At 38.8% G+C, this 17,504-nt stretch overlaps 1 protein-coding gene across 7 annotated transcripts in view; it reads right to left on the bottom strand.

Annotated features, from left to right (window-relative positions):
• The window catches only part of NEK1 (NIMA related kinase 1), a 162,938-nt gene extending 145,719 nt beyond the window's left edge, over positions 1 to 17,219 (bottom strand). For 4 of the 7 annotated variants that reach the window (XM_066279324.1, XM_066279363.1, XM_066279381.1 and 1 more), the window contains exons 1-4: positions 17,080 to 17,219; positions 16,656 to 16,779; positions 4,227 to 4,375; positions 3,732 to 3,828 (exon numbers count right to left, since the gene is read on the bottom strand). In XM_066279324.1, coding sequence (XP_066135421.1) covers positions 3,732 to 3,828; positions 4,227 to 4,343 — 214 coding nt within the window. In that variant the 5' untranslated portion in view covers positions 4,344 to 4,375; positions 16,656 to 16,779; positions 17,080 to 17,219. Of the gene's footprint in view, positions 1 to 3,731; positions 3,829 to 4,226; positions 4,376 to 5,055; positions 5,112 to 8,532; positions 8,605 to 16,655; positions 16,780 to 17,079 lie in introns of those variants that run through there. The other 3 variants (XM_066279334.1, XM_066279353.1, XM_066279343.1) reach the window with 3 other exon arrangements.
• Between the last annotated feature and the right edge of the window lie 285 nt (positions 17,220 to 17,504).

The following is a 17,504-nucleotide window of genomic DNA, read 5'->3' as shown; positions in this document are numbered from 1 at the left end:
ATGGCGACACCCAGGAGGGTCGCAACATGGCGACGCCCAGGATGGGCAGAGCATCGCCCCCTGGTGGGCAGAGCGTTGCCCCCTGGTGGGCGTGCCGGGTAGATCCCGGTCGGGCGCATGCAGGAGTCTGTCTGACTGTCTCTCCCTGTTTCCAGCTTCAGAAAAATGCAAAAAAAAAAAAAGAAAAAAAGAAAAAAGAACTGAATTGAATCTGTCTAAATACAGGAACAAGGCCAACAATTACAAGAATTATAATTTCAGAACAAAAGATAAATTGTTACTTTTACTAAGTCAAGATGAACAAAAGTCAATTAGTGGGGAAGAACTGTAAATACACTCATTTCCCCATCTTTCATGGCAGACAAAATAGGCATTTTTTAAAGACCAAACTATTTCATTTTTAAATTGACAGATTTAAAATGTTTGCATATGTTATTTTTAGTAATTTCATAAAATAATTAAATAGTTGTGTATTAAAGATACCCAAAAGCTCTATTAGAAACTAAAGAGGTTCCAAAGCTACAAGGATTAAAATAAACTAAAGATCACTCAGGTAAGGCAGAAATAGGAACTGTGACCAAATATACATAATCGCCAGATAAAGTTACAGCATATAAATTTTAAAATGAAATTATGAGCTAGGGCTGGAGAGCTTATGAGACACAAGAACACCTACTCCCTTTAGTCTAACAATTCTACTCCTATAGAAATACTGCTGTTGCACAGACACGTGGACAAGGATATTCAGTGTAACATTATTTGTAATAGTAACATGGATAGATCTTGAGAATATCATGCTAAGCAAAATAAGTCAGAAGAAAAAGTTAAGAACCGTATGATTTTACTCATATTTGGGATAAAAAACTAAAAACAACAAGTAAACAAATGAGACAACTCATAGACACTGAAAACTGTATGGCAGTTATCAGAGAAAGGTGAGTTGGGGTAGGTAGGTAGTACAGGGGGTCAAATATAGGGTGACGGAAAGAGATTTGACTCTCGGTGGTAAACATACAATGCAGTATACAGAGGATGCATTGCACACAATGGATACACTATAGTTATTACACAAAAGCTGTCCAGAATGAGGTGCATCAATACACCAGGACATGAGATATAAAGTAACAGATTCATAAGATATAAAGTAAAAAGGACAAGATGAAAACAAACAAAAACACACCATCCATCTTATTTTTGTTTTGTTTTTTGTTTTTTGTATTTTTTTGTATTTTTCCGAAGTTGGAAACAGGAAGGCAGTCAGACAGACTCCCGCATGCGCCCAACCAGGATCCACCCAGCATGCCCACCAGGGGGCAATGCTCTGCCACAATCAGAGCCATTCTAGAGCCTGAGGCAGAGGCCACAGAGCCATCCTAAGCGCCTGGCAAACCCTGCTCCAATGGAGCCTTGGCTGCGGGAGGGGAAGAGAGAGACAGAGAGGAAGGAGAGGGGGTGGAATGGAGAAGCAGATGGGCACTTCTCCTGTGTGCCCTGGCCGGGAATTGAACCCGGACTCCCGCACACCAGGCCGACGCTCTACCACTAAGCCAACCAGCCAGGGCCTCAACTTATTTTTAAACATTAAAAGCTATATGATGTTTCTTTCATATAAGCAAGGAAAACACAGTGAAGTGTAAATACTGCTGTATTAACACTGCTAACCCCTGAGGAAGGGGAATGAGGGTAGAGTGGGAGGAACAGAGAACTCAGCATGCACCCATGTCTGAACTTTTTAAGTATGTTTACCAAGAACATTTATTCCTTCAATATCAAATAGCAGTAATAGTAAAATTTTATTTTAGAAATGTGCTACCCCTTTTGAATTAGAAATTTCTATGTGAATCATTCAACGTAAATACAAAACATCTGTTGGAATACTTGCTGACATATATTCAAGTCTTTTTTTTTTTTTTTTTTGCATTTTTCCGAAGCTGGAAACAGGGAGGCAGTCAGACAGACTCCTGCACGCGCCCGCCTGGGATCCACCCGGCATGCCCACCAGGGGGCGATGCTCTGCCCCTCTGGGGCATCGCTCTGTTGCATCCAGGGCCATCCTAGCGCCTGACGCAGAGGCCACAGAGCTATCCTCAGCGCCCGGGGGCCATCTTTGCTCCAATGGAGCTTTGGCTGTGGGAGGGGAAGAGAGAGACAGAGAGGAAGGAGAGGGGGAAGGGTGGAGAAGCAGATGGGCACTTCTCCTGTGTGCCCTGGCCGGGAATCGAACCTGGGACTCCTGCACGCCAGGCCAACACTCTACCACTGAGCCAACCGGCCAGGGATATTCAAGTTTTTTAACTTGAAATATTAAATCTTGGTGATTAAAAAAAAAAAAAGCTAAACAATAGATACTGAGGGAAAGATAAAGAAAGAAAATCAAAGATAAATAAAGATAAATTTTAAAATGTCCTGGGAAGGAAAAGATAGTGTGGTACTCTTTCATATAAAACATAAATCCTAATTTCACTGCCAAAATAGAACATAATAGAACAAAATAATACGAATACCTTATGACACAATGAGCTAAGTGATATATATATATATATATGGAGAGAGAGAGAGAGAGAGAGAGAGAGAGAGGGAGAGAGAGGGATCAAGGTATGTTCTATTTTACTAGATACCAAGTTTATCTGGGGCAAGGATCTTTAGCTCTCATTCAGGCTCTGAAACTGGTATGTGATGTGACCCTGCAACCCTCATTTAAACTATCTTCTACTTTCAATCTAGATTATTTTTCTGTTTCACAATAGGGATCTTTGATAATAATGGGAATGACTTCAACAGGATTTCAATAAGCCACCTTGACCTGCTGTTAGAGAAGCTTTGCTTCTCTGAGTTCCTGTACTAATAAATATAATGAGATGCATTTCCAAAACAGCAATACAGTTACAACATTTTAAGAATTTAACACTCTAGGGCCCTGGCCGGTTGGCTCAGCGGTAGAGCATTGGCCTGCCATGCGGTGGACCTGGGTTCGATTCCCGGCCAGGGCACATAGGAGAAGCGCCCATTTGCTTTTCCACCCCCCCCCTCCTTCCTCTCTGTCTCTCTCTTCCCCTCCCGCAGCCAGGGCTCCATTGGAGCAAGGATGGCCCGGGCGCTGGGGATGGCTCCTTGGCCTCTGCCCCAGGCACTAGAGTGGCTCTGGTCACGGCAGAGCGACGCCCGGAGGGGAAGAGCATCGCCCCCTGGTGGGCAGAGCTTCGCCCCTGGTGGGCGGGCCGGGTGGATCCTGGTCGGGCGCATGCGGGAGTCTGTCTGACTGTCTCTCCCCATTTCCAGCTTCAGAAAGATACAAAAAAAAAAAAAAAAGAATTTAACAATCTAAAATACCTCAATATTATAATAATGAGGAATAGAGGAGAATACAAATGAGTAGGATACTTTCTAAAGATCAGACCATTTTCTCAGTAGCAGTACTGGTAGCACTTAAAAGGAGTTTAGTTTAAAAAGATGCAAGTTACTGTTCCTGCTTTGTGCAAATTCTTGCACTTAACACATTGCTTCCTTTTAAGAAATCATAGTAACAGTGCACTAGAATTAAACTACACAGGAATAGTGTGCTGTATTATCCTAGAATCAAGCTGATATTCATATGAATAGATATTTAAGCAAAAATTATTTACTGTTCTTTGTATGAATATATTCACAAAAAGATTCTTTATAAGAAAAGTATCTAAAAGTCATCATGTGGTTTAGAAGTTTTTGAAACTCTCTTGAAAAATTTATCTGACCTTCAAATGATTCTTTGTACTGGACAATATTTGGATGCTTCATGTTTGCCAACACTGCAACTTCTCTCCTTGATTCTTCCCTTTCTTTATTGGACATCTTAAATGGGAGGAAAAAAGAAAATATTAAATTAAGTATCACTACACAACCTAAAGTCCTCCAATAACAGTAGTTCAAAAATAATGGTAACAATAAAGCATGGTCCAAATAAAATATAGCCTGAAGTTCAAAGGAATGAACTGAATTGAGAAGATCAGAAAACATTTTAAGAGGTTCAAACTAGTTCAAGTTAGAGAACAGTAGACATAAACACAAGCACATACAGAAAAAATCTGAAAGGATACATAGACATCGGAAATTAGTGGCTCTCCCTGGGGTTAAGGCAGTCTTCCACTTCAGGTTATACTTTGCCATATATATATATTTTTTTATCTATCACAATGAGCCCTTTTGTAACCAGACTATTACTTAAATAACCAAATGAAAAATATACTTACTCTTGAGATGCTAATTTCCTTGATAACATATCGTCTGCCATCTTCTGTAGATTTAACAAGAATGGCTTTTCCAAATGAACCTTCTCCAATCTTCTGTAGTCTAACATACTTCTCCATGGTTCTTTTTCTAAGGCATCTTAACTGATATGCTAGACATAAAAAAAAAAAAAATCATTTAACAGAGGTAGGCACGTCTTCTATGATTATGTTTAATTTAAATTATAATTCCTTAGTGACTTGTTTACTTAAAAAATATTTTAAATATTTACTAAAAGTTAAATACAGTTTATCTCAATTTTACTCATGCAACACAATAATAGCTAAAAAGTGACATTTTAATTTTATAAGAATGCTTTGTAAAGTCAAATATTATATATACTTAATGTATACAGAGAGAAGAAAACTTTTTATTTGAATTAATTAGCAGCACTATTTTATTATCTCCAATAAAAATTCAAACTTAATAAAATCATTTCCCAGTTATTTAGCTACCTATTACACATTTAAATTGTTTAGTTTGCTATTCTAAAAACATTTAAAATTTCCATACTTATATTTTTATATACTTATAAAAATTCCTTAAGATAAATTCCTAGTTCAAAGAATATGAACACTTAATTAAAGCCTTCAAAACATACTGCTTAACTCTCTTACAGAAATGTCTAATAACATTTTAACTAGCAGTGAATAATAGTGCCTGCTGGTAGGTACATACTGTTCTAAAACTGGTTATTACTTAAAGTATTTGAGAGGCAATAAATGGTAGGAAAGGGTACTGACACCTTCGAGTCAGAGAACTTGGTCTTAAATCCTGGGCTTTATCACTTACTTTTTATGTGACATTAGATTAGATACTCATCTTCATGTGCCTCAGTTTGTTCATCTATAAAATGTGGATAAAAACAGCATGTACTTACAGAATTGTTGGGATGAGTAGTTAATTTCAGCAATGTACTAAGAACAGTGTGGTGTCACTAGTAGTTGCTCTTTTTATTCTTTACATTTGATGGGGAAAACGGTGTCTCATTTTACTTGAATTTCTATTACATATCAGTGTATTTGAAAAATTCATCTATGTTTATTGAACATTTGTATTCTGATCTTTTAAACTCTTCATGATCTTTATCCATTTCTACTGGGACAGCCTTTTAAAAATTAATTTGTAAAAGCTCCTTTAATGAAGATGTGAGCCCTTCTCCATCATAACTTTTTTCTTACATGCTATTTGCCTTTCAATTCTATTTAAATATAAAAGTTTACTTTGATATGAACAAATTTATCAATTTTTTTCTTTATATTTCTGCCTTTGTTATAATTAGACACTTACCATAGCAAGATATTTGATTAAGGTCACTGGTAGCTTTAGCTATAGCAATTTCAGGAGACTGGTGGGGACAGAAGCTAAAAATACGAGGTAGTGAAAGCTTTAAAAAGCTTTATAAAGCAAAAGGGAGGGGAGAAGGAAGGACAGAAAGAGTCACAAAGTAATCATTAGCACTGCCTATTAGCAAGATCACCATTACTGTGGAGATACATAAATTCCCTGTTAATCTAAAACTAAAAATTCACTTAATTTGCTCTTTTCTATTTCTATTCCTAGCAAGCAGACTTTCCAGGTATAATTCCCTTCTAGGAGAAAATGCATGCAGTGCTGAACAGCTTACCTGACTCGTAGAACTGGAAGTGGTAAAGGTCTCATTTTGGTGCCTTTCTGACCTTTATACTATTACAGCTCTGCTACTGTCAAGCAACTTTAGCCAAGACAGTGAATGCATTAGGCTCAACATGACCTTGTATTTTATTTGTGTTTGCCAACAGGATGCCTTATTTGTTTGAGAAAAAAGTGTCCTTCCAAATGACCTCATTTATTGGGACTCTAAAAAAGTTGTTAATCATAATACTTTTGTTCATTTTACAACCACTTGAAGGCCTACTATCAGGAAAGCAGTGTTATTGCTTAATGCCCAAACAGCATGTGCTTATGCGGCTATTACTATTGTCTTCATTTTGCGTTAAGAGGCCAACTCCTCATTAAACAACTCAGTAAACTGGCAAAGAATTAAAGGTAACATGTGACTTAAGTTGAGAATAAAATGTTGGCCTGACCAGGCCATGGCGCAGTGGATAGAGCATCAGACTGGGACGCGGAAGACCCAGGTTCAAAACCCCGAGGTCGCCGGCTTGAGTACAGGCTCACCAGCTTGAGTGCAGGGTCACTGGCTTGAGCGTGGGATCATAGACATGACCCCATGATCACTGGCTTCAAGCCCAAGATCGCTGGCTTGAGACCAAGGTCACTGACTTGAGCAAGGGGTCACTTGCTCTGCTAGAGCCCCCCCATCCCCCACCCCCGGTCAAGGCATATATGAGAAAGCAGTCAATGAACCACTAAGGTGCCACAACAAAGAACTGATGCTTCTCATCTCTCTCCCTTCCTGTCTGTGTCTATCTATCCCTTTCTCTGGCTCTGGCTCCATCAAAAATAAAAAAATAAAATGTTGTAGCACTGAATGTAAAAGGAATATTAGAGTTAAGCTTACATATTTATTTCTTACGGTTATCTTTTTAAAAGCAATAATCATTAATTCAACAATCTTTGTACCTGCCATTAGATAAGATACTCAATAATTGAAGTTTCTCTAAAGGGTTAAGTATTTATTTCTGACAGTTAAAAATACTTCAGACAACTTATTGTGAAAACAAAAGGAAGCTATTAGATTCATTCTGCTAACCCAAGTAAGAGTCAATCAGCAGTGAGAACACCATAAAATTAACTGTGCTAAGTGTAGAAGTAGGAAGCAGCCATATCTTTCTGGAATTGATCCTGGGCAGACTTGGTTTCTTTCATTTCCGTCTAGAGTGCAGAGTAGATAACTACATCTCCTAATGTAGTGTTGTAAGTACACATCTTCACACTACTCCCCCAGCTCAGCTGCCTGAATCACTGATGGTGTATATATTTTTAAGAGCTGTTTTGCATTTAGAAGTAACTTTACATGTTTGAAATCACTAGCCATATTTTCTTCATGATAAGGCCACTGGAAAACAGAAAAGTTTCCTGTAGAAAATCACCCTTTTTTTTTTTCAATTGTAGTTGTCTTCAAACTGTTTGCAATTGTATTCATTTTAATAAAAAGAAGTGTTTTCATAATAACAGAGACCAAGTCTGTAATACTGCCTGGAGGAGACCCAGTGTTTTGCACCATTTTCTTTCATTTAATACATACAGGCAAGGACATCCAACTCAGGCCTTCCTTAGGGGGAAATGAGACAATTATTATGTCAACCATACATAAATCTATCCTTTATGAAGTTGAACAAATAACTAGCTGGTCAGCATTTGCATTCCTTGGCAGGGAGTTTGAAATTTATAATATAGAAGTAACTTCAGGTAGACTGAGTTCAAGAGGGTAAAGTACATGATGCCACAACCCAAGAAAACATTTTTAAAGAAAGATTAGATTTTTCTACCTACAGGTATCTGGAAATAATTTACTATAAAAAAATCAGCCTGACCTGTGGTAGTGCAGTGGATCAAGTGTCAACTTGGAATGCTGACAGGTTGCCAAGTTGAAACCCTGAGCTTCTCTGGTCAAGGTACATATAAGAAGCAACTACTATAATTCCTGCTCCTCCCTTCTCTTCCCCTCCCTCTCTCTCTAAAAGTCAGAAAATAAAATCTTTTTTAAAAAACATATGTTGGTGTTTAATTTATAGTTTAGATTAGTGGTTGGAAAAGTGGCCTTGAAAACATCAGTAAGATGGAAAGTCTTAAATTTAAAAAATTTATAATGGCTTAAGATATGTCCAGATTACCTTAAAATTTAAAAATGAAAATTATAGATGACTTATATACATTATTACTATTTTCAAAGCTTTCTTCACATTTTAAAAAAAGTCTCACTTTCCTTCTACTACAGTGTGTCCATAAAGTCATGGTGCACTTTTGACCAGTCACAGGAAAGCAACAAAAGACAATAGAAATGTGAAATTTGCACCAAATAAAAGGAAAACTCTCCCAGTTTCATATCTATTCAGTGCAGTTCGATGTGGGCTCATGCACAGATTTTTTAGGGCTCCTTAGGTAGCTATCCCGTACAGCCTCTACAGACTCGTCACTGACTGATGGCCTACCAGAACGGGGTTTCTCCACCAAAGTGCCGGTTTCCTTCAACTGCTTATCCCACCGAGTAATGTTATTCCTATGTGGCGGCGCTTCATTATAAATGCGCCGATATTTACGTTGCACTTTGGTCATGGATTTGAATTTAGCGAGCCACAGAACACACTGAACTTTTCTCTGTACCGTCCACATCTTGACTGGCATGGCCGTGGGCTGCTCCGCTGTATACACGGTGTTACTTCATCATCTGCTCATGTGCACATGTTGCCTGCCACATCATCCTACAGAAACTGGAAGGTTTTCCTTTTGGTGCAGATTTCACATTTCTATCGTCTTTTGTTGCTTTCCTGTGACCGGTCAAAAGTGCACCATGACTTTACGGACACACTGTATTTATTTATTTTCATTAGAGCAGCTATTTTCCAGCTATGACTCTAGAGAAATAACTATGAAGCCAAGCCAAATTAGCAGCAGGGTTACTGAATTAGCTTTGGGTCCCAAAAGTTTCTTCAAACATAAAAGTTGAGGTTTTTACTGTATTTGTAGAACACAATTTTTGTTTTAAACTGTAGTTCCATCTGTTTCTCAAAAACATTTTTTAAATAGAATGAACTATCCCAGCTGCATTTGACACATAAACTGAACAAATAACCAATGTACACTGTTGGTTGTGCATTAACGGACATGAGCAACTTTTGGCATCTATGTCCTCAAATGTATGTTTTCACAAATCACCTTTATTTCTAAGTGACAATAATTGAAGCTAAGTATAAAAAGAAACCTGCATTTCTAATCCAGAGTTTTAAATGTCCCATAATACAATGTAAGAAAATGTGAAATATTGTATCTTTTTCTGTTACTAACTCATATCATTAAAATGAAAATAGTTGTTTTAAACAACAAAGAAAGAAAGAAAATGGGCTTGTCGTGAGGACTATATTAAAATTTCTGTGACAGTTTACCATATTTCTCATTGTAAATTAACAAATCCATGTTCTCATTTTACCTATCAATACCAAAATTTGTTTTACTTAACCTCTAAAAAAATGATCCAATTTCCTTAAGTGACAAAATTCATATTCTAGGTCTTAAGACTAAAGGCCAGAATGCAGCTTGTAGTAAAAATCAAAGAGATAATTACTCCTTATAAAATTGTGTGAGAGAGATCTTTCTTCTACCTTAGAAAACACTATAACCATTTTCTATTTCAAATTGTCTGTAATAGAAGCAGGCTTTTAGCAACTTTAAGAGAAACAAGAAATCAAGTATAAGGATAGCACTACAGTATTATCAGTGAGTTAAAGTAGAGAAGTCATTTCAAATACAAATATTGATCGACTTACGACCTATGCAACTTACGACCATTCGACTTGACGACCACAATCGCTAGCCACAACTGCTCCGCGTGGGGCAGTGCAAGCCTTGCCCAGCTGGGCGTACGATAGTGTGGACCAGCTTCCGGCAGCACTACCATCTCCACGTGCACCATTTCAGCTGTTATCTCAGACTCAGTACAGCAATTTGTGTTTTGTGTCTTGGATATTTTTCATCAAACCCCTCCCAAGATATCTACCAAGAGGAAATTGTCTTTGCAAATATTAAACCAGTTGTACTGGTAATGCAGTGTTTTACTTAAACCTGACAAATGTAAAAATAAGAGACAAAATGGTGTAGAGATGATACAAATGGCATAAAATGAACAAAGAAAATTATGATATATAACAATAATGAAAGAAGATTATGATAAAATATGACAAAGATTTTTATAACATCATTTCACAGTACTGTACATATAGCCTACTCAACTTATGACCAGCCTGTCGGAACCCATTGTGGTCGTAAGTCAAGCACTAGCTGTATACTTTCACATCCAACTTTGATCAAATGGCATAATGGCTATCTGGGCACCAGCCAGAATTTAATGATTTCTCCAGGACATCAAAGTATATTACATTACCATGCAATTTAGAAAAAATTATCCAGATAAACTCATCTTAGAAAGCTAATTTCATAAGTCAAATTACATTAAATAACAACCACATAATGAGATTATTTCACAGCCATTATTGTTTTGTAACTTTTGCCAAGAAAAGGTAGATGGGTGGATGAATAGGAAGATTCAATATCAGAAAGTTTTTCATTCTTAAACTCTAAATTTAATGCTGTCCTCATAGAAACAAAACCTTTGAGGGTGAAAGAGATTAGATAAGCTGATTTTAAAGTTAATATAAAAAAAGCAAGAATAGCCAAAGAAATAGTAAAAAAAAAAAATTGAAGACTTGTTCTATTTGATATCAAGACACATTATAAAATAGCTATAATAATTATGAAATTGGAAAATTCTAGAAAGTCTAGAAATAAATACTTTTTAAGTTTTAACTTGGTGGAAAACCACTGTGACATTTCAAATACAGAAATGATGAATTTTGAATTAAATAGTATTTAGCTGGCCCTGGCCAGTTGGCTCAGTGGTAGAGAATCAGACCGGCATGTGGATGTCACTGGTTCAATTCCTGGTCAGGGCACACTGGAGAAGTGACCATCTGCTTCTCCACCCTTCCTCCTCTCCCTCCTCTCTCTCTTTCTCTCTTTCTTTTCCTGCAGCCATTGCTGTTGGAGCAAGTTGGCCCCTGGAGCTGAGGATGGCTCCATGGCCTCGCCTCAGGTGCTAAAATAGCTTGGTTGCCAAGCAACAGAGCAATGCCCCAAATGGGAAGAGCATCGCCTGGAAGGGGGCTTGCTGGTGGATAAGGGGCACACGCAGGTGTCTCTCTGCCTGCCCATTTCTCACTTAAGAGAAAACAAAAGTATTTACCCAACTAGGTAGCAATGTGGAAAAAATAGTAAAATCCATTGTCCATTTTATTCACTTTTTATCAACATAAATTTCAGAAGGTAAAACACTTAAAAATAAAAAATAAATCATAATAGTAATAAAATAAAACATGAATGGATGAGTTTTATGATGTTAAAGTAAAATAGCTTAGTATGACACAAACCCAAAAAGCTTTATGGGATTAATATGACTACATAAAAATCCTGCACAGCAAAAACTAGTATAAGTCAAAATTCGAATGACAAAAAGATCATATAACCAAGAGCTCATTTTTCTTTTGTGTGTGTGTGTGTGTATATGTGTGTGTGACAGAGACAGAGAGAGGGACAGATAGAGATAGACAGATAGGAAGAGAGAGAGATGAAAAGCATCAATTCCTCATTGCAGCACCTTACTTGTTCATTGATTGCTTTCTCATATATGTCTTGACTCATATATGCCTTGACAGGGCTGGCGGGGCTTACAGCAGAGCAAGTGACCCCTTGCTCAAGCCAGCAACACCGGGCTCAAGCCAATGACCTTAGGCTTCAAGCCAGAGACCTTTGGGCTTAAACCAGGGACCTTTGGACTCAAGCCAGCGACCATACGGGTCATGTCTATGATCCCACACTCAAGTTTTAAAGTTAATATAACCAAGCTATTTTAGCACCTGAGGCGAGGCAATGGAGCCATCCTCAGCTCCAGGGGCCAACTTGCTCCAACAGAGCAATGGCTGCAGGAAAAGAAAGAGGAGGGAGAGGTGGGAAGGGTGGAGAAGCAGATGGTCACTTCTCCAGTGTGCCCTGACCAGGAATCAAACCAGACATCCACATGCCGGTCCGATTCTCTACCACTGAGCCAACTGGCCAGGGCAACAAAATACTATTTAATTCAGCAATCTAGCATTCAAGCCAGCAACCTCGAGATTTCGAATCTGGTTCCTCTGCATCCCAGTCCAAAGCTCTTTCCACTGCACCACTGCCTGGTCAGACAAGAGGTCATTTTTTTAATAAAGAAAATGCCCCCATATATTCATAGAAAAAATTCAATACAAAAATATACAAAGAGCTTGAACTCAAGGTCGCTGGCTTCAGCAAGGGGTCACTTGCTTTGCTGTAGTCCCCTAGTCAAGGCACATATGAGAAAGCAATCAATGAACAACTAAGGTGCTGCAATGAAGAATTGATGCTTCTCATCTCTCTCCCTTCCTGTCTGTCTGTCCCTATCTCTCCCTCTCTCTGTCTCTGTCACAAAATAAAGGAGAAATGTACAAAGAAAATGAAGTTAAAAGTTAACAACAAAAAAATACAAGGCTCTTTGTTGTATTTTGTTGATGTAATAATGTACAAAGTTATGCAATGTCACATAAAGAAAAATACAATTTAAAAGTACAAGAGGTAAGTTTTGTTACGTATATTTTAATGCAACAAAAAAGTACAAGAGAGAATTTTTTTAGCCATAAGAATGGAAAAATTCAGGCCCTGGCCGGTTGGCTCAGTGGTAGAGCGTAGGCCTGGCGTGCAGAAGTCCCAGGTTCGATTCCCGGCCAGGGCACACAGGAGAAGCGCCCATCTGCTTCTCCACCCCTCCCCCTCTCCTTCCTCTCTGTCTCTCTCTTCTCCTCCTGCAGCCAAGGCTCCTTTGGAGCAAAGATGGCCCGGGGCGCTGGGGACGGCTCCTTGGCCTCTGCCCCAGGCGACAGAGTGATGCCCTGGAGGGGCAGAGCATCACTCCCTGGTGGGCAGAGCGCCGCCCCCTGGTGGGTGTGCCGGGTGGATCCCTGTCGGGCGCATGCAGGAGTCTGTCTGACTGTCTATCCCCGTTTCCAGCTTCAGAAAAATACAAAAAAAAAAAAAAAATAGAAAAATTCAAGAAGTTTGTTTTTGTACTATGTTGTAGGGGAATATAAGAAAACAGAATACGGTGAGAATACAAACCAATAACAATACTAAGGAATATTAATTCAGCAGTATCTACCAAAATTATAATTATTCAGATACCTTGACCCAGTAATTCCATTTCTAAGAATTTACCCTATAAATATTTTCAAATGTATAGATATGAGACATGTACAAAGTTATCCTCTGCAATACTGTTTGAAATGGCAAAACTTAATATCCATCAATAAGTCAGCAAAAGAAGCAACATTTATATTGATATGGATTAATTTCTAAGTACCTGAATAATAAAGATGTCATGCTTTCCTTTATGTGTGAAATGTATATGTATAATTATATTTACTTATATGTGTGTATAAATAAATTTACTTATGTGTGTGTATATATTTACATACACATATACACACATATATACATACATATATAAATATATACACACATATATATATGACCCTTACATGTACACATACACACATAATTATTTGAATAGGTAAGTAATATCTCTGAAGGGACACAAAACAAACTGATAATATTGATAGCCTTCAGGGAAGAGACCCGAGTAGTTGAGATTTTTCCATTTCTTACACCTTCTGAATTTTAAATTATATGAATATATTATCTATTTAAAACAGTAAATTAAATTTTAATTTTGAAATAATAAATACTGATATATGCCTGGCTGGTGATGGCGCCAAGGACAGAGCGTTGACCAGAGCGTTAACCTGGGATGCTGAGGTCCCCGGTTCGGAACCCCGATGTCCCTGGCTTGAGGGTGGGCTTATCCAGCTTGAGCATGGGTGAGGTCACCAGCTTGAGTGTGGGATCATCGACATGATTTCATGGTCACTGAACCCAAGGTTGCTGGCTTGAGCGGAGGGAAGGGGGCTACTGGTTCAGCTAAACCAGGAGATTATATATCCCGCCTCTAGTCAAATCAGATATCTTTCCTCACATTTTACTAAGAATTTCTTTAAGCTACAAATAAGCAGTATTTGACATAAAACTTTGTGCACCAAATCCGAAAAATGTCAAAGTATAAAAATGAAAAACTTTATCCCCATCAATCTTGAACATTAAGTCTGTTCAGCTATATAATGAACAAATTATCCTAATGGGAAACATTGGTAAAGGAATGTCAACAGATTTCAAGAAGTACTTATGTTCTGTCTGCAGCCATAATCCATACATATAGTTCTCCCAAAATAATAAATACCATTTGGGAAAACATTGTAGATCATGGTGGTTTGAAAGAGATTAAACTACAATATGTGCAATGTGATGTCCACGAATTAATCCATTTATATTGTCTTTTAACATCCTGCTTTTGGTTGACCATAAAGCCCCAAGCAGTAGGATAACATACCTAAATTAATTAAATTTTGGTGTTAGACAATAATTTGCTAATTGACTGGTTTAGAAATAAGAATTAATTTTCCCTGGCCGGTTGGCTCAGCGGTAGAGTGTCGGCCTGACGTGCGGGGGACCCGGGTTCGATTCCCGGCCAGGGCACATAGGAGAAGCACCCATTTGCTTCTCCACCCCCCTCCCCTCCTTCCTCTCTGTCTCTCTCTTCCTCTCCTGCAGCCAAGGCTCCATTTGAGCAAAGATGGCCCGGGCGCTGGAGATGGCTCCTTGGCCTCTGCCCCAGGCGCTAGAGTGGCTCTGGTTGCAGCAGAGCGACGCCCGGAGGGGCAGAGCATTGCCCCCTGGTGGGCAGAGCGTTGCCCCTGGTGGGCGTGCAGGGTAGATCCCGGTCGGGAGCATGCGGGAGTCTGTCTGACTGTCTCTCCCCATTTCCAGCTTCAGAAAAAGACAAAAAAAGAAAAAAGAAAGAAAAAAAAAATTGATTTTATGAGCTCTTTAAACATCTGTATGAAATTACTTGGGATGCATAAATTGGGTAAGTACATTTATCCTAAACATGTTTACTTATAGTATTAGTATAGTGCTGTTTTAAAATCCTCTAATGACTTTGTATTTTATTGGTGTTAATGAGATGAACATCAATAGTTTATAAGAATAAATATTTCATGTAAAGATAAACATGGGCAGTTTAACTCCTGGTCTGTTTCCTTGCCCGTTATGAAATTGTACTTGTGGCTCTCAGTGGAGGGCAGGACAGACATGTAAGAAAAAGTCACAATTATGTTTCATTATGGTATTCCTATTCAATAAAGAATCAGAGAACGTATGATACTGTTTTCTAAAACTCGATTAAATGCAGGTTTTCAGTAATGTAACTTTTAAAAGGAAGCTACTTGTCTATTTAAATAGTAGTAGAGTGTGAGGCAGGACATTACCCTAAAGAGGAAGAAGGGTTCTATAGGATGAAGTAATATAAGGAAAAAAAGATTGGAAGAAATGGGGGAAGTCAGTCAGAAAAAGGTCAAAACAAGAACATATTTTTAATTGTATTTTTCTCCCATGTTTTTTCTTTGTTTCAAGCTTCTGCCAGAAAAGACAAAATGTGACCTAGTTCATAACAGAGCAAACATTATATACTCTCTTGAAATACACACATACATACCATTTGGGATTATGGGAGAGGGTCAATTTATCTTCTCACTAAGGAAAGTCCCTGCTTTATTTCTCATTACTCCAAAAAGCAGAAAGCAAAGATGGGATTCCTCCTAGACTTTTTTCCCCCCCAATATATGTGTTCTTTTTCTCTGTAAGTCTCTTCAGGCAACAATTAACAGCTTCCTTAGTGGAAACTATCAACATGTAAATAATTTATATTCATAAAATGGTGTCATGACCATGACTTAGAAGGTAGATTAGACAGAGTAAAATTTACTTGGAATTCAATGTCAATGTATTATTAAAATGACCTCAAAAGAACTCCTGTGGCCAACTTCCATAACCTTTTACTAAACCAATGGTGACTTTTACTGTACAAAAACCTGTTTTCCCACAAAATAGGCTCCTTACCTTTCACCTAGAACAATGGACAATTTTAAGTGAAGATCTGTGGATTCTCTCACACCAGACAAACCTAAACTAGAAACAAAGAACTACTTCTCTCCAATTTGGCTTCCCTCCATCATCTCTACAATACTGCTGCATCATAAGAAAACACTATCTGTTGAACATTACTTTTAATCCTTCATAAATATTTCTGATGTAAGCTCGAATAGCAATAATTGTTCTGTTTCTTTTGGGTGGATCTTACATTACATAATAAAAATTGGGCCTGTATACAAAAAAAGTTATGATGAACTCTGAAAGCAGAACTTTTATTGCCTTATATATTAAAATTGTTTCAAATTATGAAAACTGAAATATAAGATTATAGGCTAACCAGTTGCTACTCATTTTCTAATCTAGTTTATGTGTAATTTAAGATCAGAGACAACATATAAGCCTTTAAACGATTGATTGGCCACACCAAAATTCTTAAATAATGTCCAATGATTGCTTTGTAATACATATCTTTCCTTAGAGAATTAACATTCTTTGTGAGATAAAGATATTATTTCTCCGCGCACTTAAAGTATCCATGCAATCTCTATATTAGCAAGTCTAAGCAAGGTCTCATTTGCAATATGATTTTGCCACTTTGCATATCATTTCTTTCCCCAAGTGCAACTCACCTCAACGACACAGGGCGTTAGTAGGAATAACGGTGACGATGTATAAGCAAAAGTCTAGGTGTAGCAGTCTTCCTATGGGATTTAATGAGGCAGAGGCATCACCCCGCATTCCGAAAATGACATCCTGAAAGAGAAACCAAGCCTGTCTAACCAGCATCTCACATCCCACTATGGAAGGGGACAGTGAGTTTCCCACCCTGACACCAGCCTTTGGCTGACTGCACAGCTTTGACTCACTCCTGGCTCGGGCAACGCCCCGTGAGACAGGTACACACTACCCGGACAAAACAAACGGGTTTCTGAGCCCCTTGGAAACGGCGGGCGGCATAGGGGGAGTGCCTCGGTTACTGCCTCTCCAACTTCCGAAGTGGTTGCTAGTGGTCGATCAGGGTGGGGCGGGCGGCGTTTGGAAACGGGAGGCTACCTGCCTGCCAGGTCCTCCTGCCTCGCAACGCCTGCTCTAGATCCCGGGCTTGCAGAGAAACGCGAGGGGACCCGGGGCTGAAGACTCTGCCGCCCACGGTCCCTAAACCCTGAAAGCTAGTGCAGAAGAAGGGGGAGCGGCCGGCGCATCACTGGCGCTGGCGTGTGACGTCATCACGCGGAAGCGGAGCGCAGTGGTTGTGGCCAAGAAAGAGCAACGGGCGGGAGGGGCGGGGCCAAGAGGAACTGGGCGGGGCCCAGAGGCGTGGGGCCCGGCCACTGCGGGTGGGTGAGGTTAAGGGAGCGGGTAAGTTGAAAAGTAGGAGGAAGAGTGAATTTTGAAGGAGTATGGTAGAGCGAGGGGAGGGCGAGAACTCACTACTAGAAATCGATTTGAAATAAAGTACATTAAACATTTGTCCCAGA

This window comes from Saccopteryx bilineata, chromosome 1 (genome assembly GCF_036850765.1).
Source record: "Saccopteryx bilineata isolate mSacBil1 chromosome 1, mSacBil1_pri_phased_curated, whole genome shotgun sequence".
NCBI lineage: Eukaryota > Metazoa > Chordata > Mammalia > Chiroptera > Emballonuridae > Saccopteryx > Saccopteryx bilineata.
Note: the sequence above shows the minus strand (reverse complement) of the source record. Positions and strands in the feature narration are given on the sequence as shown.